This window comes from Python bivittatus, unplaced genomic scaffold (genome assembly GCF_059951505.1).
Source record: "Python bivittatus isolate LINGU-HERP-01145 unplaced genomic scaffold, Pbiv_v1 ctg000700_np1212, whole genome shotgun sequence".
Classification (NCBI taxonomy): Eukaryota; Metazoa; Chordata; class Lepidosauria; order Squamata; family Pythonidae; genus Python; species Python bivittatus.
Genome location: NW_028277098.1, coordinates 54,779,355 through 54,795,738, shown reverse-complemented (window position 1 = coordinate 54,795,738; position 16,384 = coordinate 54,779,355). Strand labels below are relative to the sequence as shown.

The 16,384-nt window shown below is 39.3% G+C and overlaps 1 protein-coding gene across 1 annotated transcript in view; it reads left to right on the top strand.

The window, feature by feature from the left end:
* Window positions 1-16,384, top strand: part of CACNA1S (calcium voltage-gated channel subunit alpha1 S) — a 66,166-nt gene that overhangs the window by 12,277 nt on the left and 37,505 nt on the right. Inside the window, exons 5-18 of the mRNA XM_088153524.1 lie at window positions 540-692; window positions 921-1,126; window positions 1,928-2,031; window positions 2,797-2,945; window positions 3,609-3,690; window positions 4,085-4,245; window positions 5,116-5,341; window positions 7,023-7,230; window positions 7,972-8,092; window positions 9,555-9,669; window positions 9,824-9,917; window positions 11,371-11,440; window positions 13,071-13,203; window positions 15,034-15,163. Coding sequence (XP_088009650.1) covers window positions 540-692; window positions 921-1,126; window positions 1,928-2,031; window positions 2,797-2,945; window positions 3,609-3,690; window positions 4,085-4,245; window positions 5,116-5,341; window positions 7,023-7,230; window positions 7,972-8,092; window positions 9,555-9,669; window positions 9,824-9,917; window positions 11,371-11,440; window positions 13,071-13,203; window positions 15,034-15,163 — 1,952 coding nt within the window. The remainder of the gene's footprint in view (window positions 1-539; window positions 693-920; window positions 1,127-1,927; window positions 2,032-2,796; window positions 2,946-3,608; window positions 3,691-4,084; window positions 4,246-5,115; window positions 5,342-7,022; window positions 7,231-7,971; window positions 8,093-9,554; window positions 9,670-9,823; window positions 9,918-11,370; window positions 11,441-13,070; window positions 13,204-15,033; window positions 15,164-16,384) is intronic.

Here is a 16,384-nt window from a genome sequence, read left to right as displayed (position 1 = left end):
CTTTGCTTCAATGATAGCAAATTTGTCTCATATAAATTTTGTATCAAATTTTGTGGGAGGCTCATGACCAGAAAGATGCAACAGTCAGAAGTGGTTCTGTGTTAGCTTCTCTCCTCATAGATTCTGGGATGTAGAAATAAAAAAGACATATGCTACTAGCAGTACTTCCCAATCTTGAGTCTCTAGAAGTTATAGGGTTGCTCTATAACTTATAGAGATTCCTATTATCCCTTGTAATTATCCATACTGGATGTGAAAAATGGGAACTCTAGTCCAGAAACATATAGGGACCCCAAATTTAAATCTTATTGTGATATCAAAATGACAGTGGTTTAAGATCGGTTGTATCTGTTGCTATGATGAGCACCACTATGTGATTTAGTATATCATCTGGTATTAGTTACCACAGAGCATGTAGCAGAAGGGATGGACATAAAGTTTAAAGATTAAGTTGTCAGTGGGGTCTATAACAATATATGATAGTAATTGGAAATTGAAAAGATATACTGAACAACCTGTTCCCTTCCCTCCTGGTTCAGGTCTGCAAGTGGTACTGAACTCCATTATCAAGGCCATGTTGCCACTACTCCACATTGCTGTGCTTGTCGTCTTCATGCTTATTATCTATGCCATAGTGGGCCAGGAGCTCTTCAAGGGCAAAATGCACAAGACTTGCTATTACAATGGGACAGGTAGGGGATGCGCTGCTTAATGCAATCATAATAAATTAAATATAAGAAATATCTGGATTGATCCCTCTGACTCTGGTGTCTGCATGAAGGTAGGTGTGAAGTTACTACCTCTGAAACTCAGTTTCAGGTAGAACTAGAGACAAAATACATGTTGAGGTATGTGGATACAAGGAGGTACTAGCCATCCTTCATAAAGTCTCACGTTTGGCCCTTTGTTTTCTTCCTCAGATATCTTGGCCACTGTGGAACATGAAAAACCAGCTCCATGTACTAACTCAGGCCATGGGCGCCACTGCACTATTCCTGGCTCTGAGTGCAGGGGCCCATGGGCAGGACCCAACCATGGCATCACTCACTTTGATAACTTTGGGTTTGCTATGCTGACTGTCTACCAATGTATCTCCATGGAGGGGTGGACTGAAGTCCTTTACTGGGTAGGCTGAGCACACATAATATTTGCTCCAGGGCATATTGATCATGTTGTAAATCATAGGATATGAAGCTGTGGGGATGAAATTGGCCCAAATACTTTGCACCTTGAAGTTGAGAAGTAAATGGCATCTCCACCCAAAGTTACACTTGCATAGGTTTGAGCTATTTTCATAGCTGTAATAATACCTGGCAGTAAAAATCTAACAATGAAAAATGACACCACAATTCAGTTTTTTGAGGTTCTGTGGCTACCTTCCTCTAATGCATAGCAGGGCCAGTCCTCTTGCCTTTGTCCCCACACATGTAGCAAAGTAACTGTGGAGCATATTCACTGTAGAATAATACCGTTATTCCTATTAATCCCAAGGAAAGAATCTTTAATTAATCAGGACACCATTCTGTAAGAAATGCACATCGAAGTCTAAAGGTTACTTACGTTAAGTGGGATCTAGTACCAAGACACTGAAAAGACATGAGACCTGTTTAATCTCAAAGGCTTTCAGTGTATACACACAACCTACTTCTCTTTCAAATCAGTAGTAACTCAAACTAGAAGCAACTTGTTGAAGTAGATATTGCAAGAAATCCTAAAAGGAGCTAAACCCTCCTCTTTAGCAATAGTCACTCATTATATAGGGACAAGAAGGGGGCAAGGAGATGCCTTAGGCTCCATTCTCAGTTTTGTTTTGTCTGTCTCCCAGCCCTAGAGAAAGCACTTTTCCTAGAAAGTTAGTGAAGATTTTCAATGATGGGAATAATGATGATTTTAGTAAAACAGCATCCACTTTTCTGTTTGGTTTTAGGTAAATGATGCCATTGGGAATGAGTGGCCTTGGATCTACTTTGTCAGCCTCATCTTACTTGGGTCCTTTTTCATACTTAACCTGATCCTGGGGGTGCTCAGTGGGTAAGCAATTTTCAGAAATTTATGCAATCTTTTCCAATGCATCTGTCACAAGCAGATATTTTCTTGATGATTTTTGACCAGAGAGAGGAGGACACAGCTGTTTCCACACATCCCAGCAAATTCACTCCCAGAAAAACTTTCCTTTAAATTCTACTTGTAAATGGTAAAATTACTGTAATATCCCTTCTATTGGGGACAATGGATGGGGGCAGGAGGCATTGAGCTTAAGGGGATGGCTCAAAAAGACACTTGTTATTTTTTTAATATTTAAAATTGGTCTCATGGGGTGGAGGGATTCTTTATTAAGTTCTCATTTGTTGCAATTTTTAATTTTTTATTATCTTAAAGTGTGTAAATGGCTGAGATCTCTCTAGCTCTCTGAAGAGGCTTGTTTCCACTTACTTCTTTATTTGTAACTGTCAGCTACTAAGATGAAAATCAGATTGAACAGTTTAAATGAAGGGAGAGCCCTTGATATGAAAATCTAGGCCCAAAGGTTCGCTGTCTCCACACTACCTGCCATTGGGTTGGGAAATCTAAAAGTTCTGATTTGACTGTGGGATATTTTCCACACAAATGAATTTTAGAGGTGGGGCATTTTCCTTATGTCCAGATTTATGTAAAGAAGAGTACTGTATGTGTTTTGAACCTAAAAGCAGTGCCTTGCCTAAGGGTGTCCCTGCAGCATTGAATGTGGGCCACCGTGGCCCTTTGTCATGTGCTTAACTGCTATGCTATGCTAGTGCTCATCTGAGTTTATTCCAGGGAGTTCACCAAAGAGCGTGAGAAAGCTAAATCACGGGGTACCTTCCAGAAACTAAGGGAGAAGCAGCAATTGGAGGAGGATATGAAAGGCTACATGGACTGGATCACTCATGCAGAAGTCATGGATAGTGACCGGACACGTGGAGAAGGTACTGTGTTCTTTCAGCGGCATTGTGCAACCAAATGAAAGAAATGGGTTTCTAGCATATGTGTGATGGACCAGAGGTTCCTGCAGTGAGGCTTCTAACTACAGGAGCTTCCAGAACAGGCTGCTTAGTTAAAGAGCCAAAGTAGACAGGATAACCATTCTCAAACATGGCAATAATGTTAATCTTTTGTTGGGTAAAAAAAAAAAAAAACATATGAAAATGAATTACAAAAACATGGCTTAAAGTATGGTGTTTGCAAATCTCCATGCTTGTCTTTCAGGTGAACTATTGCTGTCATCGTGAGATTGATGACTTTTATAAACCTGTCTGTCTGTCTGTCTGTCTGTCTGTCTGTTTGTCTCTCTCTCTCTCTCTCTCTCTCTCTCTCTCTCTCTCTCTCTCTCTCTCTCTCTCTCTCTCTCTCTCTCTCTCTCTCTCCACTGGGCTGAGGACAATGCTTGTAGGGGGAGATAAAATTAAAGTGAAAAGAATCAAGAAGAACAGGATGTAGAAAGGAGATTGCTGTCTGAGTCTAAAGTCAACAGAGTTGCACAACTCTGCAATATTTGTTAACATAATTTCTACTTTTGTAAATAAACTTTGTGGTAACTTAATCTTATTAATTAATATTGCAAATGTCTTACTTGTGTTTAAATTCCACAGGAATGAGGTCATCAGATGAAGGTGGGTCAGAGACAGACAGCCTGTATGAGATTGAAGGCATGAATAAATGGATTCTCTTCTTGTAAGTAGAGAATTAAAGTCTAAGTAAGTTCATGTTCTGTTGTTTAGTGTTACATAAATCAAATTATTCTGAAGGAATCTTTTACCTTAATCTCTGGAAACTATCATCTGTGGAAAGTTTTGCATATTTTTGGTGAAAAAGTAAATGATACAGTTTGTATTCCAACATACTTGGATGATACCATATTAGGGAAGGATGATTTAAATGTTTCCCACTAATAATGGGGACAAGTAATACATATTTGAAACTTGATGCCATAGCACACTGCTAGAAAAAGTGCTTCCCTAGAAGATCTGGGATTCAGAAGGCTTTGCATTACAGGGCTCCATCCTAGAGGCTGGCTTGGGAAATAGATCTGACTGTCCTTATCCTCATTTTAAATCTCTTTTTCTAGTCGGCACTGGCGACGATGGAACCGACTTTTCCGCAGAAAATGCCGTGAAGTGGTTAAATCAAAATTTTTCTATTGGGCAGTGATCCTGATTGTTGCTTTGAACACCCTCTCAATAGCTACTGAGCATCATAATCAACCTGAGTGGCTGACCCATGCCCAAGGTAAGCTGGGCATTTAATTTCTCAGAATTTTTCAGATTCTGATTAAAAGTGTGGGAGCGTGACATTGTTCAAACTTTAACTTCTTATGAGATCCTATTTGTTTTTCAATGCACTGGCCCCACATCTATTTCATAGCAACCATATTGTCATACCGCTTTTGATTTACTTTCTGTCCCATCACCAGTTGCAATACCTTCAGTTTTGTCTTAAAATAAATCTTCTCATCCCTACTTCTCCCTAGCCTCTTATCCTTCTGGACAAAAACTGTTATATGCACTTTCATCCACGTCTTCCCATGATGAGAAGCATGGGATTTGCTTCCCACACTTACCTGAAAAGCAGCTTTGGAGTAATTATTTGGAGCAGAAGTACAGTGAGAATGGAAGCAGTTGCTAAATGTTTTTATAACACCCATTTATCCCATCAAAGATAAAGCGATCTTGTATATTTTGCTGGAAAACTTACTGGGTGAGAGTGAGTGTAATTTTTGAGTGTAAAAAGATCTGTGTGATAGCCTCTAAAGCTGTTTCTTAATTTTATCAAAAGTTAAGAAAGGAAACTCAGAATAAACAGTGTTAGATTAGGGCAGGAAGTTGGTTCCCCATAAAGAAGTGAAGGACATACTCTTAACCTCTATGGACTCTTACTCTTTTCTGTCTCCAAAGAAGAACTGGCAGGGGTGTCTGCAGATTGTAGTGAAAAAAGTCAAAATGACAACCATGCACCTAAAAAAACAAGCAGAGCATCAGTTACACTGTCGTGGGTGCCATTTTTACTTTTTTGACCCTGGGGACCTGGACATTTGGACAGCACCTGATGGCCAGAACACATCCTGTCCATTCATCACAAGCCAACTTTTTCTGTTTACAGATGTTGCTAACCGGGTCCTTCTGTCCCTCTTCACGGTTGAGATGATTCTGAAGATGTATGCCCTGGGCCTCCGTCAGTACTTCATGTCTCTCTTTAACCGCTTTGACTGCCTTGTGGTGTGCACTGGTATCCTGGAGCTCATCCTGGTCGAGATTGCTTCCATGACACCCCTGGGCATCTCTGTCTTGCGGTGCATTCGACTGCTGAGAATCTTCAAGATAACTAAGTGAGTTTCCTCTCTGGGAGAAACAGAGCACCGTTGAAAAATATCCCATTCGTATATTATATAGTCATTTCTAAAAACTTTTCCTTGTGCTATTCCCATAAGTCATTTTTTTTTTTTTAATCTGAAGTCAGGATGCACAAAGACACAGCATTTTCCATTTAGAGGGCACTTTCAGTGTGTGAACTAAACTGTGGTCTCTCCTTAGTCAATATTGAGAATGGTGTTTCTGGAGTAAATAGATCAATATAGTATAGCAAGGAAAACTATTTTTTTCAGAATTGAAGGCTTATAGCCTGACCCTTTTATTTAGAAACAGCAAGGCATATGCTTCCTAGTAAATATGCTTAATATTGTGCCTTGATTTTGAAACTTGTCCATGTTGTTTCTCTCCTCTCAAGTCAGCTTAAATGTAATGCTGAGCTCTGATTTGTCTGGCTGTCAATCTGAATAAAATTAAGAGTTATAGTCAGATCCAAGATGGCGGTGATAAAAAAAATGACGTCTTGGTGGTTTAGATGTGCCTGTTTGTGGACAAAACTGTTTAGCATGCCTGAGTGCTACAGAGGGAGATATTTTCTTTCTTATCCCCAACCCCCTGCCCATGTATACCTATATATTAGAACTTGTGTACTCAAGGAAATTGACTCATATTGATCCATCTAACAGAGTCAAAGGAAAGTAGTTCTTCATACAATAAAAAATGATTTGGGGAAATTCATTGCCACAAGGTGCGGCTGTGGTGGCTGCTAAATTGGATTGCTTTTTAAAGAAAGATTAGATTGCTTTTTCTTTTCTTTTTAAAAAAAGAACAAATTAGTAATAATATCTTCGCTGACCTTTCTGAGAGCTGAGCTTACTGAGGGTCAGAACAGGGCTCTCTCAGTTGCTGCACTTATTCTTCAGGGAATTCTGACCAGGGAAGACTATTACAGCATCTTCACACTTCATTTGAGGTTAAATGCGGTTAAATAAAATAAATATTGAGAGAAATGTCTTAATTTTGATTAACTTGCTGCTTTAATATTACTGTTGTTACTAAAATACACTGTTATAATTCAATTTGTCATTAAGTTGTTAATTTTATTTTTATGCTTCTTGTTTTATGATAAAGCATGTTTATTATCTGGGACAGAGAGACAATTTAAAAGATCCCTAGTGTGAAAACAGTGATTAATTCTGCCAGCCAGTCCATTCCAACCCATCAGTGATCAAAGTGTGGGACTCATTGTTATGGATCATGGCACTTGCTCCTTCCCTTCATGACACCGAACCCCATCCGTCCCAACCAGGTTCCAAGCCTGGGTCAGTGGAAAGGGAGGTGGCCAGATGACCTGGACAAAAACAGGCAGCACAAACCCTGCTAGATGCATCTGTGCATACTGTACTAAGGAGCTACACTGAATATATTCCATTCTATCTGTTAAAATAGCTACATCCTGGATGCCCATCCTCAATGATGAAGGCATCTATCTTGCTAGAATTTGCAATGATTTCTAATGTGAACAAATACGCTGTTAGTGGCAGCTGTAATAATAATCAGTTGGTCAGAAGAGTAATTTATATCTTACCCTTCCAGATTCCCATCTTACTCTGCTAGATAGCTTGGCTCTCTGATTTGCATACACTCCAGAATTTTCTCTGATAAGATAATGAATCTTATCATCTTTCTTTTTTTCCCTAGGTACTGGACCTCTTTGAACAACTTAGTGGCGTCTCTGCTGAACTCGGTGCGCTCCATTGCCTCCCTCCTCACCCTCCTCTTCCTTTTCATGGTCATCTTTGCCCTCTTAGGGATGCAGCTTTTTGGAGGGCGGTTTGACTTTGATGATGTGGAGATACGGCGCAGCACTTTTGATAACTTCCCACAGGCTCTCATCAGTGTTTTCCAGGTACAGCTAAAGTCAAGGTTATGTAGGCAAAGAATAATTTTTTGAAACAAATTTGATGAGTAAGTGAGCAAATCAGCAGGGAAATGGGTTGTGGGATAATTTCTGTCCTTTGGAACAGGTGGGACATTTGGTGGTGCGTGTGAGATGGCAAAATGTGACTGTAATATTTACGGCACTTCTGGACAACAATTAGCCTCGATCGTTATATATTGATAGCAATTTTCAGCCATTGTGCTAGTAATGTCTTTCCAGCTGACTAATGCAATGGTGTAAAAAAATGGCAGCCAGCTGGCATCTGCCCTCATTCTTCTCTCCCTTCCTTTGCTTCCTTCTTGGTGAGGAAAGAAAAGGTGGGAACCCAACTGTCTACTGTGCAGGAGGGAGCAAAGGACTGTAGCAAAACAAGAGCTTTGGCTACAGGAGAGAATGAAGGAATTCCAGCAGACAGGAGGTGGGACAAGGTGGGAGTTCCCAACAATGAGAAATCACCTGTCCTAAAACTCCAGAGGAAATGTTGCAAAAACTATATTTGCAGCATTTCTTTTGGAAAAGATGCTGAGCTAATAATTAATCAGTTCAATGATCCAGGCTCCAACACATTGTGGGTACACAGGGAGCAGTGCAACATCAGATCAGATCAGCTATTGCACATGGAAGGAGCATTAGGTTTTTATTCTTGGTTGAAAGCCAATTATTTCTAGATGGTTTCTGATGCTTTCAAAATATTTTGTCTGCTCCTAGGTGCTGACGGGGGAAGATTGGACCTCTATCATGTACAATGGGATTATGGCTTACGGAGGGCCAACCTATCCTGGTATGCTGGTCTGCATTTATTTCATTATTCTCTTCGTATGTGGGAATTGTATCCTTTCCTTAAACAGCGTTCATGTATTAAGTGAAGTACTTCGCTAGTGCTGGACTGTAAGGCATTCTTACAAAATAATTGACATAAAATGCAATGCAGTGTTGCCCATCTCAAAATATAGCTGACTACTAACATAGATAGGAGACCCAGCGTTACTTGGAAAGATAGTTTACCATCTTCTATTTTATGCAAGTTAGTGATCCCACATGGAAGCAGGGTGTGAATGGAAAAGTTGCATAGAATGTATATTCATATCATGGGTCTAAGTATAGTTTAGCGTATTCAATAATTTCAAATACTGATGGGATTTTGATGGTCAGAGGAAGACAGGTCATTATTGCATGTGATCATGTTTCACTATCGCTATCTAATTCTGCACATTGGCTGGGTGAATGTTGACTACCTCTTTTCTTCATGTACGCAGATCCTTAGGCGCACAGTTGCTGAAATTTGGAATGGCATCCTTGGTTTCATTCAGAACCATGCATGATGCCGCGCTACATATCAGGAGTGTGTAAGAATAATGTTTTTGGATTTATTAATTTCCTTTCATTATCAGGTCTGTTCTACTATGCCAATATAATGATTAAAAGGATTTGGTTCTAAGGAATATGTTATCCTTATAGTCATGTATAATCATATCCCCATGGTGGAGACAGATAAAGGATTTGGTCCCAATACTTTTATTTCTTTATGCACTACATTTTTATCCCCCCCCCCCACTCCTTTGGGAGTTCAAAGTGACATACAATGGGATCTCAGTTTATGTTATCCTTATTACAACAGCCCTGTGAGGGAAGTTGGACCGAGATCATGCAATTGGCCCAAAGTCACCTAGGAAACTCCATGGTCAAGTGCATACTTGAAATTTGGTCTCTCTAGTCCCAGTGCAGTACCTTAACCACTATACTGCACTGGCTCTCAGCATTAAGATCTGTTACTCACCTACATCTTTAGATGTTGCTAATTACACTATAGCTTGTTTTGCTTGGTGCTTGGTGCTTTGTGGTTTTATGATTTTTTAAAACTAACCATATCCCACCCTGTCTTCTATGGATATAGGAGAAATTAAAAATGCTTAAAGTTAATAAATAAAGAATAACCTGTTTGGCCATTAATGAACTCTTAGGGCCCTTTTCTGCCCAGAAAGTCTGGATCAAATTCAGATAAGCAGCCAGTGCTTTTCCTCACCTGACAGGCCTAAGGGATGTCCTCATCTATTCACAGTTTTGACAAAAGGAACAATATCCCACATTTTGCAGGCTTATGTTGATGTGTCCGTGTCCTGAAGCTCTGATTTTCTTCCAATTTCTCAGGTTCAGTGATATCAGAAAATGTGGCTGGGTATAACCTGTTGTCAAATGAAATCCTCAAGGAATGATAGAAGTCTTGATCCACCACTTCTGCATGATGTAAATTCACACTGTAAAATTCCTTAGCCTTTCTCCCCTCATCTTAGATATCCTGCTGAACGTCTTTCTGGCTATTGCTGTGGACAACCTTGCTGAGGCAGAAACATTGACTTCTGCCCAGAAAGCCAAAGCTGAAGAGAAGAAATGGAAGAAAATGACCAGGTCAATTCTGCCTTCTCCTGCTGATCATGACATTCATATCTTTTGGGTTCTGGTCTGCTCTGAGTTGTAACTCTAAGGATTTTTAATATGCCTCCCCACCCCCATCCCCGGCTTCTCTTCCCTCTGCCCTTGCTTTTTTGCTTCTTTTCTCTAGAGGTTATCCTGAGAAATCTGAAGAGGAAAAGCTGTTGTTGGCCAAGAAGCTGGAACAGAAAGCCAAAGGAGAAGGAATCCCCACCACAGCCAAGGTCAGCCAAGGATGGCAGCTATCAGCGTTGTACTTTATCTCTTTAGCTATTTGTTTGTTTGTTTAGGTATTTGCATTCAGCTTTTCAAGATAAATTGCCTTTACAAAATGGCTTACAAAATAATTTTTTGTAAGAAGAACAGACAATATTGTTATATGCAACTCACTTCTCCAAGTGGTGAAAGTTTCTAAGATCACAAAAATTTATCTAGTTTTCATTTCTTTTCAGTTGAATCTATTATCATTTGATTATCATTTGTGTTTAATAATCAATACTGAGGCTGCACAAAAATGTATATATAGCATTAAACATTCTCACATATATTCCAAAGTTCTCTAGTCCCCTATCAGGTTTCTACAGAAATAGCCAGCAGCACCCTAGGATTGTTTTTCAGAGCCTACTCAGCTCTGCATGACTTTTTTAGTCTGTCCCAGTCTTTTTCCAGGAAGGTGGCGTTATTCCCAGTGAAGGGAAGAAGAACAGGGCTTGTGTGATGTTGTGATTGTTAAAGCCAGCTCCTGAAAGCCATTAGCTAGTCTCCCTAACAAAAGGTTGATACTGAGAAAACTTGCAAGAATTATTTACAAATCTACAGCTCCAATCAGGTGAATTTCCCTGGGAAGTGAATTCCTCAATGATTGAGCTATCATCTTGTTTTTGATAACCATCATTTGGATCAGGCCACAACTGAGAGTAGTAACTGAGAGTAATGCTGGTCTCAAGAACAAAAAGATAGTCCTCAACTTTTTAAAGAAGGCCAATATTTTACACCGAGGCTAGGAAAATATCATTAATAAAAGACACAATGGTTGCAAAATAGGTGTGATGTGGGTTTACTATTTCATTCCAGTGTCAGCATTCTGGAGGCAGTCAGTAGTCCCTTTACTTATGATTCAAAAGCATGCAGACTTTATTGCAGGATTTCCCAAACCTTGAGGTATACCTCCTTTGGCGAGGTGCAGTCAGAATCCAGGGGAGGTGTGAAGAAACTTTTAGTTGTATATTGTTGTAATAAATCCACCAGTTTCTTTGTATGGTTTTCATTGTTCGTTTGTGTCCATTTTGGTGTTTGGACCTTTAAGGGAGGTGTGTACATTAAGATTACACTAAAGGGAGGTGTGATTGGAAAATATTAGGAACCCTGCTTTATTGTAATAGAACGTTATTCAATAAAAGAACCATCTTATGTTATATAACAATGACATTCCCATTTCACAAAAATGGGTACACATATGCAATCAATATATAAACCAAACTATATGGTGGTTTTACAATAAGTCCATATGTGTATAAAGTGGCCCTGAATGCCATTTCTGTTGCATGAATTTAGATATACTGTTACTTGTCCATCCTCTTTTTTTCCTCTGCCCTTGGTCTCAGCCAAGTAGCACTGTTCAGCAATTTTGTAAGAGAGCTACAGTACTAAATTTTCATTTTTCATTTTTCTGCTCAGTTAAAAGTGGATGAGTTTGAATCCAATGTCAATGAAATCAAGGACCCTTATCCCTCTGCAGATTTCCCAGGTAAGGAGGTTTCAATGCCGTTTGCCTTTGCCATTCCCATGACAAGATTCTGGGGCTACAAGTGATATTTATGCAGCTGACAACATTACTGTAGACCCACTTAGGTTGCAGGAACAACTAAAAATTTACTAAGCTGGACACACTGCCTTCAATAGGCTGTTTCTACCAGTTCTGTTCAGAGTACACTGATGGTAAAATTTCTGGCTAGAGGGATCCACAAGTTTTTTTAAGATCAGCCTTCCCCCATCTGGAGCCTATGCTGAACCCGCCTCATATATTTTCTATGTGAGCTGCCAAAAGTAATTTTGATTGTAGTGTCATGGAAACGTGTTTAATAAATATATAAAAATAAATACATCATCATCCACTGTCACAATAGGCATGCAGTTGGGTTATGAAAAGGAAATTCCTTTTCCTTTCTTCTGAGATGGATTTATCTGAAATGTGTCTTTCCTGAGTGGCTGTTTACTCAAATGGATTTGATAGGCTCAAATGAGAAAAAAGGAATTATGATTTCAATAGGGAGCAAAATGGTTGTTATCTAGAGATATTGTCTTTTAATAGAAGAAAGCATCTGTATTCTGTAACCTAAGAGATTTTCTGACATACTGCAATGCAATCAGAAAAGAGGATTATGGGGCCAAATTAGATATGATTTTAGAAATGTAGAAATATTAAGCATGTCTGATTTTTGTTTTAAATAGCTGTTTCCGTGGGCAGGATCAGAATAGCAGTTAGACATTGGATGTTATCTTCACTGGGATCAAGGCAGAGGAGAATGAGTTAAAGCTTTCCTTTACGAATGCAAATTTGCTAAGGAATTCTAATCAGGATGTATTAGGTAACATATAGTGTGCCCTTGACAAAGGATATTGTCCAAAAGCATCATATTTTTAGACCTTAGCATATTTTCACTGTCACTTGGGATCTTTTTCTTCCCCTTTTTTCTCTCCCTCTTCGAATGTCAGAATATCAATCCTATACTCATTCCTATTCCCAAACCTATTATTTAAGAATTATATGTGGGCATTTACATGCATTTAGAGTTATGTTTAGAATGACCTTCAGTAGCTATAATTTGAAAAATCACGTCTCAACAATTTAAGAATCCAAACCAAAAAAAATTAATAATTATGAAGCTCCAGTTGGTATATAAGCAGAGGTGTCCATGGGGGGGGGGGGGGGAAATGGGGCAAATGACAAAATGTGTGTTGCTACGTCACAATGTAAGCTATGTGACTTAGATACTTGTGTCCAGAGTCAGAATGCCAGTGCAAAAAGCTGGAGTTCATACTATGATGTTGTGATGTATGTTTCATCATTTTTGCATTACCATAATTTGCACCAGATGCCTATATCTATAAGCATAATGTACAGGACACACACACACATACATATGCACACATATATACACATGTGTATGTTGAATAAAAAAGAAGGAAAGTATTTATATCAAGAATATTACCTATCATGGCAATTAGAGTTCATGAGTCCTAGTAGGACCTAATACATGGTTGTTGGAATAGTCCAAAAATAATGTTGAAAGCCTTCAGGAATTTTTTAATCTATAAATAATTTCTAGCTGCCAAAAAAATGGGCATTAAGTTTTTCTGTAACTGTTTTCCTACAGGTGATGATGAGGAAGATGAACCTGAAATCCCACTGAGCCCTAGGCCACGTCCCCTAGCTGAGCTGCAGTTAAAGGAAAAAGCAGTGCCCATGCCCGAAGCAAGTTCATTCTTCATCTTTAGCCCAACCAACAAGTATGTTTCCTTCCTTCCTCCCTCCCTTCCGTCCGACTCAACTAGCACATTGGTCTTCCAACCTTCTGTGAATAATTATCAAAGCTATTACTGCAGCAGTAAAAGTACTGAAGTGGGGGACTGAACATTTTATAAGATGGTTATTTCTCTAATGATATGGTATGACTTTTCATATTTTTGATGTTTTCTGTCAAGAATGGTAGAGTGTGGGTTTGGGGGATAGAAATATCAAAAGTGCAATATCTCCTATCTCAGTATTACACAGATGGGAAGAATTATGCTATTGCTGAACAGCTAGGAGCTCTTAGCATGACAGTTTCTCTGTCTCTTATACAATATGGCACTTTAGCCAGTCAGATCTAAGATCTGAACCTGCTCAAGAGTTTATGGATGACCACCTGATTAATTCTGTATGAAGAAGCTCCTTTGCTGGTATGACCGATTTCCTTTCAGCCTTCCCCATTCTCTAGAATCAAAGGCTGGCCTCTGAGTGAATTCCTGTCTAATACCCCTCGTGTCATTGGCTCAGAGCCAGCATGGAACAGAAGAATAGGATTTACACATCTAGCAGTGAACATTGAACCTTTAGTGAATCAGGATAATAAGTCCTCAGTAACAACACTGTAAGTTCTTAAAACGGATTGAAGAACAGTATGACTTTTTAACAGAACAATCAAATGACTTCTTTAGCATGGATTCTGCTTTTTATTTATTATTTTATTTATTTTATTTTATTAAATTTTTACACTGCCTGACTTCCAGTGACTCTGGACAGTTCACAGAAAAAAAACATACAGAACAATAAAATAATACAGTAATAAAAACAAAGAACAAAAGATGGGGCAACAAACAAGCAAATCCATATTATCCAGAAGGGGGCTTCAATCACCCTCATCGAAGGCCTGGGTGAAGAGCCAGGTCTTCAAGGCTCTCCAAAATACCAGCAGGGTGGGGGTCATCCGGATCTCAGAGGGAACCTCATTCATCCCCCACAAGGGTCATAATCTATATTCTCACACCGCATCTGGAATGGCCCTAAGCTGTAGTAATCACAGGAAGAACAGCAGTCTCCTAGTGATGGTGTAGTTAATCAGATACAGAATTGTAGTACTGTACAACTCTGGTTCCTATTCAAGAAAATTCTAAGTCAGAGCACCACCTATTGTCATTCCATTTCTGAATTGGGCTGGGTTAAAACACAAATAAAAGATCAGCTGGCAGCCTCATTTCCATCACTTAATTTCTTGGCCAAATAACAAATACAAATGAAAGAAATGGCAACCTGGCAAACACTGCTTCCTGTTTAATACCCAGAAATTAAATCTTAGCTGGTATTATCTAGTAATATTCAGTTGATCCGAAAAAGTGGACCCTGCATCTGCAGGAAAATGCTAGGGAGAAAAAAGAAAAGAAAAAATTGTCTAGTAATATAAGGGAGTTAGTAATATAATATAAGGTGCAGAGTCCACTTTCCCCCACCAACCTCCAGCCTCTCAGACCCTCCTTTGAAGGCCCCAGAGCTGCTTCTGACTGAATCCCCAAGAAACATACCAAAACTATAGTGCGAGCCTAAAATAAGCTTTAAGAGAAGTCAGAGAAAAGTAAGCCAGAAAGAAACATAAAATCCAGGGCCTATCCATATGCATGATATGACCCCACCTATCAGTCTCCTGTGTCCCCTGACTCCCCATGAAGTGAATGCCCTGCTCTCAGCATGTTCCTCAGTCCTCTGTTCATACATGAACTTTCACTCAGGTGTCCTCTGAGCCGAATATGAGCTTAAGCAAAATACACTTAATTCTCTTTCTTCCCATGTCTTACTGTCTCCAGGATCCGGGTGCTGTGCCACAGAATTGTCAATGCCACCTGGTTCACCAACTTTATCCTCCTCTTTATCCTGCTTAGCAGCATCTCACTGGCAGCAGAGGATCCAATTCGGGCTGTGTCATTCAGGAATAAGGTAAATAGATATCAGACAACTTGTACTATTAGCATGGTAAATGTGGCTGATTACAGATTATCTTTCCCCAGCCTGGTACTCTCCAATGTTTTCTAACAGCAATCCCAAGAATGCTATCTTGTAATTAGGAAGTTATCATCTCAACACACTTGGAGAACATCAGGTTGGGCAAGACTGGCCCAGACAGAGCCATGAAATATTGGCATGTATTGTAGCTTCCTCTTAGGTCCTGTCCCTGTCGCTGAATTGAACTGGTATCTATCATTCTTGAGTTGGAGAACAATGCTGTTGTGAAATTTGCTGTCCCCATTGCCAACTGCTATCCTGTCTCTATTGCTTCCGCTTCCAATCATTGTACTCACCTGCAAGTTATTGGGTGACCAAGCATAGCAAATTGTATATACCTTAAGGCACCTTTGGATGATATTGGAATAAGGGGGGAAACACTGCTTTAACAATGGTACAGCTAAAGACACATATGGTCTGGGGATGAGAGGAAGGCAAGAACATAGGAACACAGCATTAAAAAGTTGTACATTTATGCTGTGATTAGGTGCAAGCAGGAAAAGGCACTATGTAGATTGGTATGAATTAAAGCCATATATCAAAGGGAATAAGTAGATGCAATAGATGAAAATAAGAGACTAGTTTGCATGTGTGAACTGCCCCTAGATATATAGGTAATGATGGCAACTTCTGCTGTCAAACATGGACACATTAAACTCTGCACATTTACTAAAAACCTATTTCCGAAAAAAACAGGGAAGTACTTAACATACCAATAAGCACTGATCATTGCAAAAGCAGACAATAATATGAGTAAATTAAAAATATTCACCTTCAAGAATGAACTTTAGTTTAAAATGTCTGAATATTTTAAAAAAATGTTTAGACAGCAGAGAGGTCATGTGGCAGGTTTCTTCAGGGAAGCCATATTAGTACCACCATCAAGAAAAACCTTTCTACCCGGATCTTTTGAGAAGTCATCCAGAGCAAAGTTTGACATTACCGCTGGAAAAGTATCCAGTAATAGTCATTATATAGTTAATGTGGCAGCCCTCTCTGGCCCTTGTTTCTGCATTACAGGCTTTATAGAACCTGCACCCTAATTAGGCATTTGCCTTATACCTCATTCTAGAACTAACACAATTGTTTTAAAGAAGTAGAAATGTTTATATTTTTATCTGTGGCCAATTCATTTCACGAACATTTTTTTCTAGA